The 23,140-nt window shown below is 57.3% G+C and overlaps 1 protein-coding gene across 1 annotated transcript in view; it reads right to left on the bottom strand.

The window, feature by feature from the left end:
* Positions 1-13,856, bottom strand: part of LOC141977560 (hyaluronan synthase 1-like) — a 36,700-nt gene extending 22,844 nt beyond the window's left edge. Inside the window, 3 exon segments of the mRNA XM_074939075.1 lie at positions 12,368-12,593; positions 13,145-13,669; positions 13,671-13,856. Of these exon segments, the coding sequence (XP_074795176.1) occupies positions 12,368-12,593; positions 13,145-13,669; positions 13,671-13,856 (937 nt within the window).
* Positions 13,857-23,140: the final 9,284 nt, after the last annotated feature.

Raw genomic sequence — 23,140 nt, 5'->3', positions numbered from 1 at the left:
GTCTGATTGTGTAATGGTGTTTAATTGTGATTGTGTAATTCTGAGTGCTCAGGTGACTCTGTGTGTGCGCGCGTGGGCCCCTCCACAAATGCACCTGTTCGATCACCCACCCAGGTGGAAGTACACACCCCGTCTGCAGACACACGGACACCCTACACCCATACACACAGAGCCACATGCACACCGTCACACACACACACCAGGACTCATCCCCTTCAGCAGGGGGCAGCAGGGCAGACGCACACACACACACACACACACACAACAGCTCAGTGTGCACGCACACATATACACACTGTGTGTGGGCTTGTTTCTGTGGCTATACATAATGGGGAGGTGGCGGTTATCTGAACCCAGGAGTCCTGACTCTCAGCCCCTCCCCCTCCCACCGCTCTAACCCCCCCCCCAGACCCTCCTCCTCTCCCAGACACCTTGATTTATGCACAGGCGACAGTGCTGGGAGCGACCCCTGCCCGTGACCTCTGACCTCGTCTGGCTTCACAGACAGTCTGCACCTGGGACTTGCTCCCCCTTGACCCCTTAATACCCCCCCACCAACCACTGCCAGACGTTAACCCTGCGAGCGCCACGGCCCTGCACAGAGCCTGCACCTAACCTGGGGTCTAACCTGGCTCTGGGAGGGGAGTGGGGTCCAGTGGGCTGGGGGAGGGGCTGGGAGCCAGGACTTCTGGGTTCACTCCCCAGCTCTGAAATTGGGGGGGGGGTTTCTGAACCCCTCTCTGATCACCTTCCCCCGCAGAAACTCCCCACAACCCCCCTCCCCAAATCCCTGGTGGGATCCCCCAGACGCCGGCTCAGATCTAGGGGGGCTGAGCGCAGGAATGCGGGGGTAGGGCTGGTCAATTCAGGGAAAGTGGAACCTGCCTCCCCCCCGAAACAGAGCCCCAGGCTCCTCCCCGAAAGGGAAGCCCTCCTCATCCTGCCCCCCCCACCCCTTTCCTTGACCTTAGCCACCCTCCCCTGAATGTCCCGTCTCTGGGAAGTTCAAGTCAAAATCATTAACCCTTGTGTGAGGAAACAGTGCCCCTCATTCCTGATCTGCAGCCCCCCGCTAGCCCAGCCCTGGGTGTGTCCCCCCAGCTCTGCCTGTGCCCCTCACTCCCGACCCGCAGCCCCTCCTGGCTGGTTACACACAGTCATGGGGAGCCAAGGATTCCCCCTCCCCCTCTTTGTAACTGCAGCGTGGTGCATCTTGGGAGGAATAAATTATATTGCTAAGGGATAGGCAGAAATGGGGGGGGTTGTTACATACACTTCCTAAAACACCCCCCTGCCCCCCGTATATTCTGTGCTGACCCCTTCCCCTGTCCTCAGCAACATCATTATACAAGAATCTCCAGCCAGCCTCTGGGAGGAAAAGCCAGCAGGCCCCATCACCTCCCATCTGCGGCTGCGTGCTCTGACCACTACACCCCACTCCCCTCCCAGAGCCAGGGAGAGAACCCAGGAGTCCTGGCTCCCAACCTACCCCTGCTCTAGCCACTAGATCCCACTCCTTTCCTGGAAACCCCCCCCCCATTCTCCAGTGGGTGAGTTGGACCCCAGCATGTCTATCTTTCGTGGGGGGGGGCCTCTCTGCTCGCCATTTGCTTCCATAAGGGGCTTCTCATATCCCCCGCACTCTCCACCTTCATCTGGCCTTGGTGTCCCTCCCCATCTGGGGTGGATCAGCCCTGGCACAGAAGCAATAGGGATCTGCCCGCCATTTCTCCCCCCTCAAAAAGAGATCCCTCAGCATCAGAGATAGACCTCCCCCCCTTAAAACTCTCCCCCCAGTTCAGTGTCTCCCTTTCCGGATCCCCCCGCCAAACCCAGCCCCACAAGATCAGAGAGACCCCAAAGCTTTCCCCCCCCCCAGCTCAGTGCCAATCTGGGGGGGTCTCCCTCCATCGACCCCACAATTTATAGAGACCCCGATATCCTCTTTATGCAGCTCAGTGCAATTCTGCGGGGATCCCCCTCCACCAATCCCTCCCCCACGATCAGAGAGACCCCCCCATAACTCCCCACGCAGCTCAGTGCCAATCTGAGGGGTCCCCTCTGGATCCCCATGACCCCCATGGTCAGAGCTGCCCGGTGCCAATCTGGGGGATATTCTCTTCCCCCAAAATTCAGAGAAACCCCCATAACCCCACAGCTCAGGTCCAATTGAGGGGGGTCTCCGCTGGATCACCCCTCCACCCCGAGATTGGAGAGACCCCCATATCCGCGGCCAAACAGCGCAGTGCCAATGCGGGGGGGTCCTCTGACCCCCTTCCCCCGCCGAACCAAGCCCCCCCCCTTACAAACCCCATCCACCTACCTGCTCCTAGCGCCGGCTGCGCCGCGACGCGTACATGGGGGGGGGACGCGGTGCGCGCCTGGGGGCGCCCCCCTCCCCACCCCATGGAGATGAACAAAGAAGCCAGGGAGGGGGGAGGCTGCAGTCGGTCCGTTTGTCTGTCTCCCCCCCCCCCCACCGCGTCCGCTCCGGCTGTGTTGGGGGCTGGGATCTCCCCACATCCAACCCGCCCCACCATCCGCCTGCTCCTCTGCGCGAACTTGACCAGCTCCGCCACCGCCGCTGCGCCCGGCTCCCCCCCGGCCGCGGCGCCTCCGAGGGGCCCGGCTGGGGGAAGCCGGCGGGGGGGGGGGCGCTGCAGGCTGCACCTGGGGGGAGGGGCCCCCTGAGCCCCGATCCCCCTCTCCCGGCTGTCTGCGCCTCCCCCCCCGCAACAGGAGAGGAAAAGGCAGGAGACGCTGCGTCTCCGTCCCCCCCCCCCCCCGCTGGCGGGCTGGGCTGGGCTGGGGAGCCGGGCGGGGGGGGGAGCTCTGGGGGGGGGGGGAGCGGGGGAATGTGGCAGGTTGCTGGTCGGAGCCTGGAGAAAGAGCGAAAGATGCAGAAATGGAGAGAGAAGGAGGGAGGGAGCTGGGGGGGGGGGACGCTCCGGAGCTGCAGGGGGAGATGGGAGGTGGAGAGATGGGGTGTGGGGGGGATAGATCCCGTGTCCGGGGATGGATGGGTAGAGACCGGACTATCCAGGGGGAGGGATGGAGAGAGAGCTCCGGGTGTGGATGGACAGACAGAAATACACAGAAGGAAGGTTGGAGGGAGAGACGTGGAGAGAGACAGGGACAGAGAGAGATGGAGAGAAAGATACACACAGGGATAGATAGATAGATAGATAGATAGATAGATAGATAGATAGATAGATAGATAGATAGAGGGGCATATGGGGGGATAGATAGATAGCGGGGGGTATAGATAGATAGATAGAGGGGGTGTATGGGGATAGATAGATAGATAGATAGATAGATAGATAGATGGGGGTGTCTGAGGATAGATAGATGGGGGTGGGGATAGATAGAGGGGGTGGAGATAGATAGATAGATAGATAGATAGATAGATAGATAGATAGATAGATAGATAGATAGATGGGGGTGTCTGGGGATAGATAGATTGATAGATGATGGGTGTCTGGGACAGACACATGGAAGGATGGGTAGAGGGATTTGGTGTATGGGGATAGATGGACAGACAGACGGACAGGGTGTATGGGGAGAGGGGGGTGTCAGCTGCAGACCCCGAAGTGGCTGTTGAGCCGCAGGGAGAGACAATCTCCAGCTGCGTCTCTGTCCTTCCCTGGTGCTGGCTGGCTGGCTGGCTGGCTGGCTGGGGGGAGTGGGATCCATGCTACCCCCCCTTCAGCCACGCACCGGGCCCCTGCAACCCCCACCTTCAACTCACCTGCCGGGACCTGAGCCCCATCTGCATCACCCAGCCAAGGAGGGTGCCCGCAGCGCAGCATGCTGGGAGATGCTCTTTGGGGGTGCTGGTGACATCATCGGCTGGGGGGGGGGCTGGGAGAGAGCCAAGGATTCTGGGCCCCGGAAGCAAAAAGTGACAGATTCCCCGCCCTGGAATTCAGGATTCCCTGAGTCAATGCCCACCCCGCGGGCCACCTACACCAGCCATTCCCCTGCCTAGAGCTGGATCAGAGCCGATGCCCCCCACAGGGCACAGGCCCCGTGCCCCATTCCCTGTCCCCCAGAGCCAGCCAGTCCCTGCCCTGGGGCCAGTGCCCCCCCCCCGATGGGAAAGACTCCTTGCTCCCCAGAGCCAGCCAGTCCCTGCCTGGAGCTGGCACCCCCCCCCCAAAGGAAAAGGCCCTGTGCCCCATTCCCTGCCCCCCAGAGCCAGCCAATTCCACCTACATACAACTGTAGGTTAATCTCATGGGTGTTTCTGGTCTCAGGTCTCCCCCGGCCTGCCATAGGCCCTGGGCCTGAGTCCCTGCGTGTTCACACTGGTATGACGGGGACGGGAATTGCTTCCCTGACCTCAGGGCTTCATCCCGCTGCAGAGAGAGAAAATAATGCAGCAGAAATGGGATTATCAGATGCTAATCGGGGGCAGAATTAATTAACAGGAGATAGAACGATAACGAGCAATCACTGTTGTCCCAGTCCTGGACTTCCCTTCACAGCTCTGCCAGCGGGTGCCCCTCACCCCCGACTCGCAGCCCCCTGATAGCCAGCCCTGGGTGAGGCATTCTTAGGGGGACATGTGTTTCCGGGGCTCAGGTCAGACGCACTGGACCAGCATGACTACAGGGGGGGATGGGGAAGGCACTGTCAAGGGGCGTGTGTGTGTCTGTGTTGAGGGCGTGTGTGTGTTGAAGGCTGTCAGTGTGTGTGTGTGTTGAGGGCTGTCGGGATGTGTGTGTGTTGAGGGTGTGTGTGTTGAGGGCTGTCGGGGTGTGTGTGTGAGTTGAGGGCTGTCGGGAGGGTGTTGGTGTGTGTGTGTGTGTGTTGATGGCATGTGTGTGGTGAGGGCTGTCAGGGTGTGTGTGTGAGTTGAGGGCATCTGTGTGTTGAGGGCTGTCGGGGTGTGTGTGTGAGTTGAGGGCTGTGGGGGTGTGTGTTGGGGTGTGTGTGTGTGTGTGTGTTGAGGGCATGTGTGTGTTGAGGGCTGTCGGGGTGCGTGTGTGAGTTGAGGGCTGTCGGGGTGTGTGTTGGAGTGTGTGTGTGTGTGTGTGTGTTGATGGCATGTGTGTGTTGAGGGCTGTCGGTGTGTGTGTGTGAGTTGAGGGCTGTCAGGGTGTGTGTTGGTGTGTGTGTGTGAGGGCTGTTGGGGTGTGTGTGTGTGTGTTGAGGGCTGTTGGTGGGACATTTTCAGGTCTCGGGTCTCCGTGTTCCCCTGTCGGGGTCGGTATTTAACCTTCTCTTTCTAGCACCTGATGCCCCCAAGGGCTTTGCAGAATGGACACACACAAATCCCTCACTCAGCAGGGAGAGGCAGCTGTCTCTGGGGTGGGGCACCATCACTGTTTATAGAGGGACCCCCTCATCCAGTGCTGAGATACAGCCCCCCCTGTGGAGGGGCACGGGGACTGTTTATAATGGGGTCAGAAGGGAGGGACCGGGCAACAGGAGCGGGTGATGAGGCCCAAGATGGGAAGGGTTGGAAGATAAAGAGGCACCAGCTCTGACCCAGGACAGGGTCGGGGAGTGGCTGGCTTGGGGAGTGGGGTTGAATCAATCTCTAGGGACCAGAACCCAGGATGAGGGGAGCATGAGAGAGAAAGTGGGAGGTGCTAGACCAAACATCCCGCGGATGGGGGGCTGAGTTCAGGAACCAGGGTAGACTGAGGGAACCCCCAGTCCTGGTGCCCCTCACTCCCGACCCGCAGCCCCCTGCTAGCCCAGCCCTGCCCCCTCCCACCCCAGCGCTGCCGGTGCCCCTCACTCCCGACCCGCAGCCCTGGTCTCACCCCCCCACCCCCGCCGCACCCGGCAGCCTCTGCCTTTGGCTGGAAGCCAAGGCAAAAAATTCCATCTCCCGCCCCCCTGGCTGCTGCAGCGGGGAGCGCTGGGAAGGGGCGGGGGGAGCGGGGGGGGGCGGTGCCAGGGCTTAGCTGCGGGGAGGGGGAGGGAGCGAACAATGGCAGGGAATTTCCCCCCCTCCCCAGCTCCGATCCGGCCCCAGGGCGGGGACTGGCTGGCTGCGGCGGGGGAAATGGAGCCTTTCCCCGCTAGGGGGCGCTGGCTCCGATCCGGGGCCGGGGGCTGGCTGGGGGGCTCCAGGCCCCTTTGGCTCAGCAGGTCGATGGCCCTGGGGGTGAATGGAGTTTGCTGCGTCTCAGCCCCTCCCGGCCCCACTGGCAGCCCCAGCAAAGAGGCCGACGGCTGGGTGGGCCGTGGGGACCCCGTCCCGTCCCCCTCTGTCCCGGGGCAGGAGGGCCCCGGGGGGCGGGGATCCACCTTCTGCTGCCCTGGGGGATCCACAGGGTAGTTGGGACCGGGGCTCTTTGTACCCCAGCAGGACCCCTCGATCGCAGGGGGAGCTGGGGGGAGCATAACCGGTGGCAGCTGGCACAAGCAGGGTGAGTCTGGGGGCACAGGGTGTGTCTGGAGATAGATAGATAGAGGGAGTGTGTGAGGATTGATAGATAGATAGAGGGGGTGTGGGGGATAGATAGAGGGGGGAGGGTGTGGGGATAGATAGAGGGGGGAGGGTGTGGGGATTGATGGATAGATAGAGGGGGTGTGGGGGGATAGATGGGGGAGGGTGTGGGGATAGGTAGAGGGTGTGTGTTGGGATAGATAGAGAGATAGAGGGTGTGTGGGGGGATAGATAAATGGGGGTGTGTGGGGATTGATAGATAGAGGGGGGATAGATAGAGGGGTGTGTGGGGATAGATCGATAGATAGAGGGGGGTGGGGATAGATCGATAGATAGAGGGTGTGTGTGGGGATAGATAGATAGAGGGGGATAAATAGAGGGGGGTGTGGGGATAGATGGGGGAGGGTGTGGGGATAGATAGATAAATAGAGGGGGGTGTGGGGATAGATAGAGGGGGTGTGTAGGGATAGATAGATAGATGTAGGGGGATAGATAGATAGAGAGGGTGTGTGGGGAGGGAAGGAGGGAGGGACCGAGATGTCTCTGGCGGGGGATGGCTGGAGGGCTAGGTGGGTGGGGAGGACGGAATGGGCGGAGAGAGAGGTGGGGTAGCTGGAAGGGTGTCTAGGGCTGGAGAGGTGGATGGGGATGGAGAGGCGGATGTGGCTGAGGGGCTGGGAGAACAGGGGACAGGCTAGGGGGCCGGGGGGGGGGGGGGGGACAGGGGACAGGCTGGGCTGAGGGACGGGGGGTGGGCTGGGGGCGGACTGAGCTGGGCTGGGGGCGGGTTGTACGGGGGGCAAGGGGATGGGGGCGGGGGGCAGGCTGGGGGCGGGGAGAGGGGAGAAGGGCCAGCTGGGCGCGGGGGCAGGGGGTGGAGCTAGGGGACAGGGCAGAAGGGCCAGGCTGGGCTGGGACGTCACGTCAGCCCCAGGGCCCGACGTCCCGGCAGCGTCTAGACAGGGGATGTTTAGGAAGCCCCTCCCCTGCCCTGCCCTGCCCCCTCGCTCCCCAGACAATGGGGAAATCCCCCTGGGTTGACTGGTAGCCAATCGGATGGCAGGATCCCGGGATGCCCGGAGCTCACCTTGCCCCCCCCCCACTCTCCCGGGCCAGGGGGCGCTCAGCGCGGGGGGGGGGGGCAGGTCACCACCTGGATGGGAGACTAAGGCCTAGGGGCCGCCAGGGGGCAGGGAGCAGGGTCAGTAGGGGGCGCTGGGCAGGGTGGGGGGTTAGTAGGGGAGGGATAGCTCAGTGGTTTGAGCATTGGTCTGCTAAACGGAGGGTTGTGAGTTCAATCCTTGAGGGGGCCATTTAGGGATCTGGGGCAAAAATTGGGGATTGGTCCTGCTCTGAGCAGGGGGTGGGACTAGATGACCCCCTGAGGTCCCTTCCAAGCCTGATATTCTATGATGCTGGGGGTCAGTAGGGGGCGCTCTGCCTTGGGCGTCACTGGTGGGGGGGATTTAACCCCTTGGGAGCCAACCTTGCCTTTCCCATTGGGGGGCAGGGGGAGGTCTGGGCTGTCATTTCTCTGTCTCTCGCCGTATGCCCCCCACTTAGTAGCTGCCTCCTGGCCAGAGACCCGCCCTCCCCCCTGCGCCGGGGATGTTGGCGTCACAGAATTTATGCTGCCAGCACATTGGACTCCGGGGTCGTGCAAGGACATTTAATGCCTTGGTTTCTCGTCAACCGCCCTCGCGCGAAATCCTGGATTCCTCCCCACTCCCAGAGTTGGTTATGGAACCCAGGAGTCCTGGCTCCCAGCTTCCCTTCCCCTGCTCTAACCACTGGACCCCACTCTCCTCCCCTCCCAGAGCTGGGTATGGAACCCAGGAGTCCTGACTCCCAGCTTCCCCTCCCCTGCTCTAACCACTGGACCCCACTCTCCTCCCCTCCCAGAGCTGGGTATGGAACCCAGGAGTCCTGACTCCCAGCTTCCCCTCCCCTGCTCTAACCACTGGACCCCACTCTCCTCCCCTCCCAGAGCTGGGTATGGAACCCAGGAGTCTTGGCTTCCAGCCCCCCTTGGTATAAGGGATTCGCACCAATCTCTCCCCTCTGTGTGTTCCCCATAAGCCACCACACATCTGAATGTGTGTGTGTGTGTGGGGGGGGGTGATATTAGAGGCAGGAGTGTGCGTGTGTGTGTCCGCTGCCCCCTACTGGGTGTGACATGTCCTGTGCGTGTGTGCGTGCTGCCCCCTGCTGGAGGGAACGAGTTCTGCTCCGTGTGAGAGAGAGTCTGAAATAGATCATGCGTCCATGGTTGTATCTCTGGGGCATTGTGTCTGCCTGCCTGTGATTGTGTTGTTCTGTGCTCGCTTTCTCTCTCTCTCTCTCTGTCACACACACACACACACACACACAAACACACATACACACACACCTCTGGCATGCAGAACCCCTCTATACACACCTGCAGAGTGAAAGCTACCATCTTTGTGGTGGGCCCTGTTTATACAGGAAGCCCTCACCCGGTGCTGAGATGCAGCCACCTCTGGGGTGGGGCATGGAGCCTGTTTATACAAGGAAACTTCACCCGGCGTGGAGATGCAAACACCTCTTGGGTGCGGTGCGGGGGCTGGTTATACAGGGACCCCTCCCTACCCCAGCTGCCCCCTCCTGCAATGACCAGCCCCGCCTGGCAGGCAAAGGTCAGGGGGTTGCTAGGTTGCTCTGATCAAAGACAGGCCCCACACAGCCTGGGGGTCACTATTATTCCCTCACTGCGGAAAGCAGCTGGGAGAATCACGGAGCTGGAGGGATGAGGGGCTGGGACAGCAGGGGGCTGTGGGTTGGGATTGAGGGGCACTGACAAAGCTTCAGGGAGCCCAGGGCTGGGTTGCAGGGGACTGCGGGTCGGGAGTGAGGGGCACTGGCAGAGTTGGGGGTGGGGGAGCCCAGGGCTGGACTAGCTGGGAGCTGCAGGTTGGGAGGAGTAAGGGTCACTGGCAGAGCTGAAGAGGTGGGAGTCCAGGGCTGGGCTAGCAGGGGGCTGCGGGATGGGAGGCAGGGGGCTAGTGCAGCGCCCAGTGTGGGGGGTCCTGGCCCACAGGCTGGGCTCCCTGGCTGTGCCCTATGACAGTGGCTCTCAGCCTTTCCAGACGGCCTTACAAGGAGTCTGACTTGTCTTGTGTACCCCCAAGTTTCATGTCACTTAAAAACGCACAAAATCAGACATAATAACGCAAAAGTGTCTCACACACACAATTACTGGACAATTGCTGACTTTGTTGTCTCCTTCACTGCAGCGCCCAGGGGCTGACGTTTCCCCTTTGTCCAGCAGGTGGCGCTGGCACCCAATGCAGCCCCCAGCCTCCAACCCTACGCTCGTTCAGTGACATGAGCTGTTAGGGTCTCAGCCCCGGTCCTACTGGTCAGAACCAGTCTGGGATCCCGGCTCCCATCCAGCACCAGGGCGGGGGACTGGCTGGCTCAGGGAGATGAGGAATGGGGCATGGTGCCCGCGATGGGGGGGGGGGGGGTCAATGGGTGTATGTTGGCAGGGGTGTGGGCATGTTGGGGGGGCTGTGGGTGTGTCTCGTTCAGCCCCCTCCCCCCCCGCCCGTGGCTGAGCTCAGTTGGGTGTCTCCCCGTCTCCCACCCCATCACCTCCTCCACCCTTCTATCCATTCCCTCAGTGCCCTCCGCCCCTTCCCTGCCCTGCTGCCCCAGCCCTGTGCCAGGGGCCAGAGCCTGTGAGCTAGACTGGGTGGGGTGGAAACCGACCAGCGACATGGCTGATAAGGGCTAATTAGAGCAGGGGAGCGGGGTCAGCCACACAGCTCCCCACAGGTCCCGTGGGAAATCCCCAAAGCCTTGAATGCATGGAGATGGCTCGCCTGGCTCTGAGATGCAGCTATCTCTGGGGTAGGGCATGGGGGCTGTTTATACAGGAACCCCTCACCCAACAGTGAGTTGTGGCCCCTTTGGGGTGGCTCCTAGCGGGGTAGGGTCCTGTGCCCTATTCCTCTCCCCCCAAGACAGCCAGTCCCGCACTTAGGGCCGGATGGGAGCTGGCGCCCCGTAGAGGGGAAAGACCTGAGGCCCATTCCCCAACCCCCCTGAATCCAGGCAGTGATGGATGATCATTTTCCACCAGGTTCCCGCTTTCCCGGAAATCCGCCCTGGCCAGACATCTGTAAATCGCTTCCAGAGCCCAGCTGTGCAGAGCAGTAGGGGTGGGCTGGGAGGGACCCTGATCCCCCCGTCACTAGCCTTGTCTCGCCTCTAATCTGTCCGCCCTGGCCCAGCCTGGGCGCTGAGTAACCGGCGTGAATAATACCGAACTCATCTGCTGCTGGCACAGGGCTCGGCCTGGAGCTGGTGGCCCAGGGCAGGGAAGGGACAAACGGGGGAATTTCTACACTGCAAACTTCAGGCCACCGCTCACTTAAGAGGTGCAGTGTATGGGGCTAGGAGCCCGGCTTCTCCCCCGTGCTCCACTGCTTCCCGGCCTCCCTGCCGGGCCCCCTGGCCTCTGCGCTGCGGGGCTCCCGGAAAGGGTGGGGAGCGGGGAGCCTGGGCGGCCGCCGGGATCTAGCAGGAGTCCCACACCCGCCCAGGGAGGAAAACCCGAATGGTGAGCTGGGCACTGGGTTCACCACAGGAGCCTACCAGCCTTTCTTGTCAGTTTCAGGCCCCCCCAGATGCAAAATTGACAAGAAGGACAACCACCCTCTGATGTAAGGAAGGCAGGGTCACGGTGTCGCCCTAACCACACCCACATAAGCCCTGCGCCTCCCTGGAGCTGGGGTTGTTAAGTCAGGGTGGCGGGGCGCTTACACCGGCAGCAGCCAGGCTGTAGCGTGGACAGTGACGGCGGTAGATCAATGCACGCCACTGGGCTGGGGTCTTAAAGGACCCGCTGCTAACTGGAAGGAGCAGGGAGCCTTTGGAGCAGGATCAGCGCTGTTCAGTAGCGTGGGGCTGGAGCAGGCAGTTAGCTCGAGCACTGCCCCGGTGATAGCCCCTCGATCGCCCCAAGTGCCAGCGGAGAGACTGGCTGTAAAATTCACAAGCTGCGCACAGAGATGCAGGCCAGGATGCCACAGCATGGCACTAGGGGGCACTCTGCTCTGGGGAGCGGGGTGGGGGCTCTCCCCTGGCAGTCAGGGCTGGCCCCGATGCCCCAGGATGGCACTAGGGGGCGCTGAGCTGAGGGAGCAGAGCCCGGGGCTCTCCCCTGGCAGTCAGGGCTGGCCCCGAAGCCCCAGTGCGGCGCTAGGGGGCGCTGTGCTGCAGGGAGCAAGGTCAGACTCCTGTATAGACAGCCCCTGCGTCCCACCCCAGACTTGGGTGCAACTCAACACCGGGCCAGGAGTCCATGTATAAAGTGAAGGCTTATCAATAATCATCCAAATTAAAACAAGGAAAGTTAATGACAAGGGTCGAGAAGACAGATTTTTCAAAAAAATACATTTTATTTGCCACAGTTCATAAAATAAACCCAATAAAAATCTCTCCTGTTAAATGGCTCTTTGTAATTATTACAGACAAATAAATAGACTATGTTCCTTCATTTCCCTACTGGAAAGGGGCCTCCTCTTGCCCTCACGATCTGTAAAGTTTATTGAACTGAAGGGATCCACCCAGCAAGAGCGGCGAATTTCCCGTCCAAACCTTCATCCCCAAACTCAGAACCTGGAGTGGGATCTTTTCAGTGCGAGCGAACAGTGACAGGATGTAAAGTTGACGGCATTTGTTGGCCTGGAATGGCCAAACTGCACAGTGCAGGATAAAAACCTACTACCGCTGTGAAGGGCAATCCTCCCGAACCTTGCAGGGATCACTGATTTGAAAGAGATGAAGTTTGACCAGTGAGCATGGCCATTAGGCAGACATAATGGCATCCGCAACATAAAGTCCAGCAATGATGCACTCCCCCCCCCGCTCTAACCACTAGCCCCTCCTCCCTTCCCAGAGCGTGGGAGAACCCAGGCGTCCTGGCAGGCTCACCCAGGGGCCCGCTGATGCAGGAGACGCAGTCGAAGTAGGACTGGCAGGCGCGCTCCACGTTGAAGGCCATCCAGTAGCGCAGGCTGCTCATGAAGCTGATGAAGGAGTCGGAGACGTTCAGGATCCGCACGTCGCCCCCCACGGCTCCGTAGCGCTTGTTGGCCTCCAACACCTTCACCATCTCCACCGTGGCACTGGGGTCCAGCTTGGTGTCTGAGTCGCACACCTGGGGGCGGCCGAGGAGGGGGTGTTACTTGCGGAGACCCCCCGGGGGAGCTGTGCTGACCCCTATGCCCAGTGCATCACTAGGGGGTGCTGTGCTGCAGGGGGCAGGCTGGGGGGCTCTCCCCTGACAGTCAGGACTGGCCCTGATGCCCCAGGGTGGTGCTAGAGGGTGCTGTGCTGCAGGGGGCAGGCTGGGGGGCTCTTCCCTGACAGTCAGGGCTGGCCCTGATGCCCCAGGGTGGTGCTAGGGGGCGCTGTGCTGCAGGGGGCAGGGTGGGGGGCTCTCCCCTGGCAGTCAGGACTGTCCCGATGCCCCAGGGTGGTGCTAGGGGGTGCTGTGCTGCAGGGGGCAGGCTGGGGGCTCTCCCCTGACAGTCAGGACTGTCCCGATGCCCCAGGGTGGCGCTAGGGGGCGCTGTGCTGAAGGGGGCGGGGTGGGGGGGCTCTCCCTTGGCAGGCAGTGCAGGACCTCATGCCCAGAACGGCAGTAGGGGGCGCTGTGCTGTGCTGGGGGGTGGGGTGGGGGGAGGGTAGCCAGCTGGTTGCTCCTACCTGGATATAGTCCACCGAGTTGCCCAGCGCCCTGAAGGCCGTGTACATCACCTCCCGCTTCCCGCCCCATCGCTGCATGATGCAGACGCATCGCCTGGACCGGATCAACTCCTCCACCGCCAGCTGGCCCGGGTCCACCATCTCCACCTCGGTGTAGGGCCCAGGCTCCTCCCCTCCTGCCCCCTGGGAGCCGCCGCCCCCCTCCTCGCCCTCCAGCAGGGGCAGCTGGTGGTAACTGTTCTCCCAGACGTAGGTGCCCACGTCCTCGCCGGCGAAGACCTCCTGGAACATGTCCATCATGTAGCGGTCGTCGGGGCTGTTGCCGTCGATCACCATGAGGATCCGCAGCTTCTCTGGGGGGTACAGGGTGGCCCGCACCGACTCCAGGCACTGCCGGAGATAGGAGGGGTCTTCTTGGTAGGCCGAGATGGTCAACGCCACCGTCTTGGTGTAGCTACAGGCCAACGACTCCCTCCTCATCCGCCGGTGCTCCAGAGAGGCGAAGAAGCTCCAGAGAGGCGAAGATGACCAGGTGGGCGGCGAGGAAGACTCCATAGAGGCCGAAGGCCATGATCCGATACTGGTTGGCCACCAGCTGGATCCCAGCGACATAAGCCCATGTCAGGACCCCCAAGGTGAGCAGGGCAAAGGCGACGGTGAGGATGCGGCGCCTGGCAGAGATGAGGTATTTAGATGCTTTTCTGGGGTCCATCTCTACAAGGGATGGGCACGGGGTGAGATGCGGTTGGGTGGGTGTGGACTGGACCCCCCCCAGGTCTCAGCAATAGTGGGGATTCACTGCCTGGGGGTGCCCAAACTGGCAGGAGCTCTGGGGTAGGGCCACAAAAATGATTAAACCAGGCTGGGAATGGGGCGTTGTCGGGATGATGGCAACTGGCACCCGAAAAGGTCCGTTTGAATAAATAAATGACCCACACAGAGCACGACACTCCTCCTGTCACCGCCAGGGAGCGAACCCCGGAGTCCTGGCCCCTGGCCCCGCCTGCTGTGACCCACCAGAGTCCGTTCCTCTCCAAGAGCTGGGGATAGAACCCAGGAGACCTGGGTCCCAATCCGCCCCCTCTAACCACTGGACCGCACTGCCCTTACTTGGTGCTGGGCTCTCTCTCCCTGCTGGTGTTGCAGCTGCTGCAAGTTTTGGTTCCCTTACTGTGGCTGGGGGAGTTTTGATCAGTGGTCTGGGGATGATGCACACCCTGTGTCTACGTCAGGCTTGGTGGTTTCTCCCCAACTTTAGGTTCATGTCTTTTTCCTCCACCCAGTTTAGTCCCTCCCCATCTGTCTTTCTTTTTCCTTGTTCCTGTCTTTATTTCTTTTTTTGTTTCTTTTCTGGGGACTGACTGGCTAAGCAGTAGTTCTGCAGAAAAGGACCTGGACATCACACTGGCTATGAGTCAGCAGTGTGCCCTCGTTGCCAAGAAGGCCAACGGCATCTTGGGCTGCATTAGTAGGAGCACTGCCAGCAGATCGAGGGAAGTGATTATTCCCCTCTATTTGGCACTGGTGAGGCCATATGTGGAGTTTTGCATCTCGTTTTGGTCCCCACACTACAGAAGGGATGTGGACAAACTGGAGAGAGTCCAGCGGAGAGCAATGAAAACGATCAGGGGGCTGGGGCAGATGATTTACGAGGAGAGGCTGCAGGAACTGGGGTTATTTAGCCCTGGTCAACATGACAAGTTTAGATTGGATTTAGCAGCATTGGATAGGTTTAGCCCTGCACCCATCCACACCACGAAGCCATTTTTTCCAACTTTAAGGGCTCTTAAAACCAGTTTCTGTACTCCTCCCCAACGGGTGGATTAGTGCTGAAATCGACCTTGCTGGATCCAATTTGGGGTAGTGTGGATGCAATTCAACGGAATTGACCTCCGGGAGCTATCCCAGAGTGCTCCATTGTGACCGCTCTGGATAGCAGTCTCAACTCAGATGCACTGGCCAGGTAGACAGGAAAAGCCCCGCGAACTTTTGAACTTTTCATTTTCTGGTTGGCCAGCATGGCAAGCTGCAGGTGAGCGCAGAGCTCATCAGCAGAGGTGACCATGCAGACCCAGAATCTCAAAAGAGCTCCAGCATGGACCGAACGGGAGGTACTGGATCTGATCGCTGTACGGGGAGACGAATCCGTGCTATCAGAACTCCGTTCCAAAAGACGAAATGCCAAAATATTTGAAAAAATCTCCAAGGGCATGAAGGACAGAGGCCATCACAGGGACCCGTAGCAGTGCCGCGTGAAAGTTAAGGAGCTCAGGCAAGCCTACCAAAGAACCAGAGAGGCAAATGGCTGCTCCGGGTCAGAGCCCCAGACATGCCGCTTCTATGATGAGCTGCATGCCATTCTAGGGGGTGCGCCTACCACGACCCCAGCCCTGTGCGTGGACTCCCTCAATGGGCTCTCATGCAACAGGCATGCGGATTTTGGAGACGAGGAAGATGATGATGATGAGGAGGTTGACGCACAGCAAGCAAGCGGAGAAACCATTTTCCCCGACAGCCAGGAACTGTTTCTCACCCTGGATCTGGTACCCTCCCAACCCACCCAAGGCGGGCTCCTGGATCTAGAAGTCGGAGAAGGGACATCTGGTGAGTGTACCTTTGAAAATGTAACCCTTCTGCCTGTCAGAGTTGGCAGCAACAAGGGCCGGGTTCAGTATCTAGGGGATCCGTTCCAATAACACAATGCAAAACCGGCTCGAGCCCCCACCCAGTGACCTGGGACAAATCTATACCACCCCCGCTGGGCGCCTCCAAGAGGCAATACTTCCCCTCTCGCAAGCACAGAGTCTGAGTGTAGCAAAAAAGCCTTTTAATAACAGAGAGAAACAATGTGGCATTATGTTGGGGAAACACCACCAACAGGATTCATAACACAATCCATGAGCAAAAACCCACCCCAAGCAAACTGGGGCGTGTCCTTTCCCTTTGGTTCTTGAGTCCAGCAACCCAAAATCACCCAAAGTCCCAAAAGTCCAACAACCCCAAAGTCTCTGTCCCTGGTCAGGGCAGCCCCAGAGTTCAAAAGTTTATCTGCAGAGTTTTACCACCCAACCTGGGTGGAGATGGGGCGGAGGGGGGGGGGGATGTTAAATCTGATGGCCCCACCTGTCCATGGGGCACCACTCTGCCAGCCGCCCCATGAGCCACTCTGCTCACCGTCCCGCAAACTGCTCTGCTCCACCAGCCGCTCCGCTCTGCTCGCCGTCCCGCAAACTGCTCCACAATATATCTTCAGGCCCCCCCACTGCTTAACACAACACTCAGTGATTGCAGCTCTTAGTCAGTTCAGCTCTTTTCAGATTTCAGCTTGTAGTAGGGGTGCCCCAGGGCTGGTGCACCATTAGCCCAAAGGGAATTCAGCTCAGCAGCCTGTAGCTAGACTCCTAATAGAATCAAAATTAGCTCTGATATTCCACAGTGGAGAGAGGAGGAAGTGCAATTACCATATAAGACCCTCACCAGGGGGCCTATACCACCAAGCATTAATACCTGTTCCCAACCTCTCTCCATTCACAAAGTTTTGGAACCCATGTCCCTTGCCTAACGAGTGCTACTTAGTTGATGGCGAGTCCCTCCATCATAACAAAAGGCCAAGTACAGTTCCACTGTCCTTGATTCCCATAATCAGGGTAATAACAATTTATTCTTCCTGCCCCAATAACAGAGACACTGGGGATCCCACAGCAGCCAAAGTGACCATTTGGGCAGCTATGGCCTCATTCTAGGCGGGGTGGGTGTGCCTATGCAAATGAGATCAGCCCCTGAAGTTCTTTTCCACAACTTGCCACACCTCACCACCAGATGTCAGGGTGGAGCTCATCCTGGCTCTGCTTACATGAATATAATACACGGTTTAAAAGCAAGCGTGTTTAATGATTAATTTACCTGAAGACTTGGGATGCATTCAAGGCCAGTACAGCTACTGGAAAAGTCTGTTAACGTGTCTGGGGATGGAGCGGAAATCCTCCAGGGACATCTCCATGAAGCTCTCCTGGATGCACTCCCAACGCCTTTGCAAAAGGTTTCTGGGGGGGGCAGCCTTATTGCGTCCTCCATGGTAGGACACTTTACCACAGCAGGCCAGCAGCACGTTGTCTGGAATCATTGCATAACAAAGCATGGCAGCGTATGGTCCCGGTGTTTGCTGGCATTCAAGCAACATCCATTCTTTATCTCTTTGTGTTATCCTCAGGAGAGTAATATCATTCATGGTCACCTGGTTGAAATAGGGGAATTTTATTAAGGGGACATTCAGAGGTGGCCGTTCCTGCTGGGCTGTTTGCCTGTGGCTGAACAGAAACCATCCCCGCTGTTAGCCACGCGGTGAGGGGAGGGGTGAAGTGATCATCCCAGAGAATTGGGTGTGTGCGTGTGGGGTGGTGGTTAGTTGGGTTTGTGCTGCATGTTAAACCCAAAACCGCAGCCCCTCCTTTTAAAGGGCCAACCCAACAGGTGCTTGGTATGGGAAAGGAGGGTGCTGCTGTTTGAAACGATTCCCACATGTTAGGAAGGTTAAAGAAGCCAAAAGACTGTGGCTTACCATGTCTGCCTGTAAGCCGAATTCTGTTGCCCGCCGGCTCTGCGTGTGGGATCTCTCACATCATACCGGCAGGCCCTCAATATAAGAGGCAAAATGCGACCTTGTAAAGAAAGCACACGTGCTATGTAATGTTAACAGCTTGGTTCACGATGAAAGAGTCTACCCATTGTTCTCTAAAATGTCTCTTTTTAAAGACTAATCTCCCTTTTTTCCCACCCGCAGCTGCAAATATTTCATCGCTCCACGTATCATCTCCATCCCAGAGGCTATCAAAGATTAGAAGCCGAAAAAAACGCACTCGCGATGAAATGTTCTCTGAGCTCATGCAGGCCTCCCACGCTGAAAGAGCCCAGCAGAATGCGTGGAGGGAGACAATGTTAGAGTCCAGAAAAGCACAAAATGAATGCGAGGACAGGAGGGACGAGCGAGAGGACAGGAGGGATGAGCGAGACGAGAGGTGGCACAAGCATGACGAGAGGAGGCAGGATGCAATGCTGAGGCTACTGGAGGATCAAAGTGGTATGCTCCAGCGTACGGTGGAGCTGCAGAAAAGGCAGCAGGAGCACAGACAGCCACTGCAGCCCCTGTGTAACCAACTGCCCTCCTCCCCAACTGCCATAGCCTCCTCACCCAGATGCTCAAGAACGCGGTGGGGGGGCCTCCGGGCACCCAACCACTCCACCCCAGAGGACTGCCCATGCAACAGAAAGCTGGCATTCAATAAGTTTTAGAGTGCAGTGTGGCCTTGTCTTTCCCTCCTCCCCTCCTCCTCCACCCCTCCTGGGCTACCTTGGCAGTTCTCCCCCCATTTGTGTGACAAATTAATAAAGAATGCATGGATTTGAAACAACAATGACTTTATTGCCTCTGCAAGCGGTGATCAAAGGGGGGAGGGGAGGGCGGTGGGCTTACAGGGAAGTAGAGTGAACCAAGGGGTGGGGGTTTTCATCAAGAAACAAACAGAACTATCACACCATAGCCTGGCCAGTCATGAAACTGGTTTTGAAAGCTTCTCTGATGCGCACCGTGCCCTGCTGTGCTCTTCTAACCACCCTGGTGTCTGGCTGCATGTAATCAGCAGCCAGGTGATTTGCCTCAACCTCCCACCCTGCCATAAACGTCTCCCCCTTACTCTCACAGATATTGTGGAGCTCACAGCAAGCAGTAATAACGATGGGAATATTGGTTTCGCTGAGGTCTAACCGAGTCAGTAAACTGCGCCAGCGTGCTTTTAAACGTCCAAATGCACATTCTACCACCATTCTGCACTTGCTCAGCCTGTAGTTGAACAGCTCCTGACTACTGTCCAGGCTGCCTGTGTATGGCTTCGTGAGCCATGGCATTAAAGGGTAGGCTGGGTCCCCAAGGATAACTATAGGCATTTCAACATCCCCAATGGTTATTTTCTGGTCTGGAAGGTAAGTCCCTTCCTGCAGCCGTTCCCACAGACTAGAGTTCCTGAAGATGTGAGCGTCATGTACCTTTCCCGGCCATCCCACGTTGATGTTGGTGAAATGTCCCTTGTGATCCACCAGTGCTTGCAGCACCATTGAAAAGTACCCTTTGCAGTTTATGTACTTGCCGGCTTGGTGCTCTGGTCCCACGATAGGGATATGGGTTCCGTCTATCGCCCCACCACAGTTAGGGAATCCCCATTGCAGCAAAGCCATCTACTATGACCTGCACATTTCCCAGAGTCACTACCCTTGATAGCAGCAGGTCAGTGATCGTGTTGGCTACCTGGATCACAGCAGCCCCCACAGTAGATTTGCCCACTCCAAATTGATTCTCAATTGACCGGTAGCTGTCTGGCGTTGCAAGCTTCCACAGGGCTATCGCCACTCGCTTGTGAACTGTGAGGGCTGCTCTCATCTTGGTATTCTGGCGCTTCAGGGCAGGGGAAAGCAAGTCATAAAGTTCCATGAAAGTGGCCCTATGCATATGAAAGTTTCGCAGCCATTGGGAATTGTCCCAGACCTGCAACACTATGTGGTCCCACCAGTCTGTGCTTGTTTCCCGGGCCCAGAATCAGCGTTCCACGGCATGAGCCTGCCCCATTGCCACCAGGATGGCCAAATTGCCGGGGCCCGTGCTTTGAGAGAAGTCTATGTCCATGTCCTCATCACTCTCCTCACCATGCTGCCGTCGCCTCCTCGCCTGCTTTTGCAGGTTCTGGTTCTGCACCTACTGCTGGATAATGCGTGTGGTGGTTAGAGCCGTCACCAGTGCCGCGGTGATCCGAGCGGGCTCCAGGCTTGCCGTGGTATGGCGTGAGCAGGAGAGCAGAGCGGCAGCCGAAGCAGTGGGTGGATGGCGATGCTGACTGCAACATGGCGCCCGCACGGAAAAAGGTGTAAAACCATTGTCAGCCGTTGCTTTCACGGGCGGAGGGAGGAAGCAAGGGGTAGGCTAGCAGCAGACAGTGCTGCTGGCTGGGAGAGCAGCCTGGCCCTACTCACAACCCTGGGTTTAGCAGGTCAATGCTCAAACCACTGAGCTATCCCTCTGCCAATATTCTTGGTGGGACTGAATCTCCATTAGACAAAACTTAAAGAAGAGAATGACCCGAGTCACTCCCATTTATGTGCAGGCGCCCCTGACAGACCTTACCGAGATCTGCCAGGAGCACCCATGTCTGCCCAGGTGCCCCGACCGACCTCACCGAGGCTGGCCAAGAGCACCCAGGAGATGACGAGGTCGGCGACCAGTCGTACTGCACCGTCTGCTGCCACAAGGCAATGAGCTGCTGCTGTGTAGCAGTGCAGTCCCGCGTCTGCCAGCACCCAGGAGACGTACGGTGACGGTGAGCTGAGCAGGCTCCATGCTTGCCGTGGTATACGGGTAACCCAGGAAAAAAGGCCCCAAACGATTGTCTGCCCTTGCTTTCATGGGGGCGGGGAGGGGGGGGCCTGACAACATGTACCCAGAACCACCCGCGACAATGTTTTTGCCCCATCAGGCATTGGGATCTCAACCCAGAATTCCAATGGGCGGCAGAGACTGCGGGAACTGTGGGATAGCTACCCACAGTGCAACGCTCCGGAAGTCACTGCTAGCCTCGGTACTGTGGACGCACTGCGCCGACTTAATGGTCTTAATGGTTTTAAGTGGGGACACACACAATCGACTGTATAAAATCGCTTTCTAAAAAATTGACTTCTATAAATTCGACCTAATTTCGTAGTGTAGACATCCCCTTAGTCTGCCGAAGAGAAGAGTGAGGTGGATTTGATATCAGCCTTCAGCTACCTGAAGGGGGGTTCCAAAGAGGATGGAGCTCGGCTGTTCTCAGTGGAGGCAAATGACAGAACGAGGAGTAATGGTCTCAAGTTGCAGTTGGGGAGGTCGAGGTTGGATATTAGGTAACACTATTTCATGCAGAGTGGTGAAGCACTGGAATGGGTTACCTAGGAAGGTGGTGGAATCTCCATCCTTAGAGGTTTTTAAGGCCCGGCTTGACAAAGCCCTGGCTGGGATGATTTAATTGGGGTTGGTCCTGTTTTGAGCAGGGGGTTGGACTAGATGACCTCCTGAGGTCCCTTCCAACCCTCATAGTCTGATTCTATGGTTCTATTCCCCTCTCCAGCCCTGTTTGTTCCCCCGCATGCTGGTCATTTATTTTCAGCTGTTTCCCTGTGCTCTTGAAATACACAAGGGCCGTGTATGTTGTTTGGTCTCTTATTCTCTCAGGGTTCCCGTCCTATGCCCCTTGTACATTAGCACATTCATAGCAAACCAGTATCTATGCCATCTGCTTCTCTCTCTTAACTCCTGGAGATCCTAACTCCTGGATTCTGTCTGGAAGCCCCCTACCCATCTTGGCGACCTCAGGGAGCAAACCTGGCCTGGAATGCAATGAAGGCTGAAACACTCTTCTCTGCTCAGTTACTCTATAATTAAATTCCACCAGCCAGGTGCAGTGTGATGCTTATGAGACCGTTTGACACTGGTATGGGGTGGATAAGAAAATGTGTCACCAATAAATATTTGCAGAAGTCAATGAGGAGGAATTTAGCAAACAGTTCTGGGAGTGGCAGGGGAGCTGTCATAATGAAACCAACTCCATCAGCATCCTTAGCTTCCTTAATAGTTTCACCAGACCCCCATTTGGTGTGAATCAGCCATCGCTCCATTGGAGTCAATGGGGCCAGATTCCAGCTGGGGTCAATTGGCCATAGTTCCTTTGCAGTTACTGGGGCCAGATCCCGGTTGTATGATTTATACCACCTGATGATCTGGCTAAACATCTGTCAAGGTTCCTCCCCCACTCTGAACTCTAGGGTACAGATGTGGGGACCTGCATGAAAACCTCCTAAGCTTACTTTTACCAGCTTAGGTTAAAACTTCCCCAAGGTACAAATTAATTTTATCCTTTGCCCTTGGAATATCCACTGCCACCACCAAACTCTAACTGGGTTTACTGGGAAACGTAGTTTGGACACGTCTTTCCCCCCAAAATCCTCCCAACCCTTGCACCCCACTTCCTGGGAAAGGTTTGGTAAAAATCCTCACCAATTTGCATAGGTGACCACAGACCCAAACCCTTGGATCTGAGAACAATGAAAAAGCATTCAGTTTTCTTACAAGAAGACTTTTAATAGAAATAGAAGTAAATAGAAGTAAAGGAATCACCTCTGTAAAATCAGGATGGTAGATACCTTACAGGGTAATTAGATTCAAAACATAGAGAATCCCTCTAGGCAAAACCTTAAGTTACAAAAAAGACCCACAGACAGAAATAGTCATTCTATTCAGCACAGTTCTTTTCTCAGCCATTTAAAGAAATCATAATCTAACACATACCTAGCTAGATTACTTACTAAAAGTTCTAAGACTCCATTCCTGTTCTATTCCCGGCAAAAGCAGCATACAGACAGACACAGACCCTTTGTTTCTCTCCCTCCTCCCAGCTTTTGAAAGTATCTTGTCTCCTCATTGGTCATTTTGGTAAGGTGCCAGCAAGGTTACCTTTAGCTTCTTAACCCTTTACAGGTGAGAGGATTTTTCCTCTGGCCAGGAGGGATTTTAAAGGGGTTTACCCGTCCCTTTATATTTATGACAACATCTCTCATGTGGAAAGAGTCGCACCTCTACCCTTGTGAGTAAGCTGAGTATCACCTCTTTGCTCTGTGGCACAAACCTGCAGACAGTATGCGACAAATTCAGTAAAACACAAGCTGGTGGGCTGAGAAAGGGTCAGTCTGAATTGTATTTAAAGAGGAAGTGCCCAGGCATGAGGGTCGTGCAATTAATGACATTTCAGTAAATCATTCACAGTTACTCCCAAGGTGTATTTGAATCCGATTCTGGCTTTGGCCTATATAGAGAGGAAAGGGGCCGTGCTAGACAGGTTAGTGCATCTCTTCAATTTACAGAGAACTTGGAGGTGAACGGAACCATTGTGCGGCTGAAAGTAAGAGTTTTTAATACTGTTAAAT

Source organism: Natator depressus, chromosome 24 (genome assembly GCF_965152275.1).
Source record: "Natator depressus isolate rNatDep1 chromosome 24, rNatDep2.hap1, whole genome shotgun sequence".
In the NCBI taxonomy this organism is placed as follows: domain Eukaryota; kingdom Metazoa; phylum Chordata; order Testudines; family Cheloniidae; genus Natator; species Natator depressus.
This window is presented reverse-complemented; position numbering and strand designations above follow the sequence as displayed.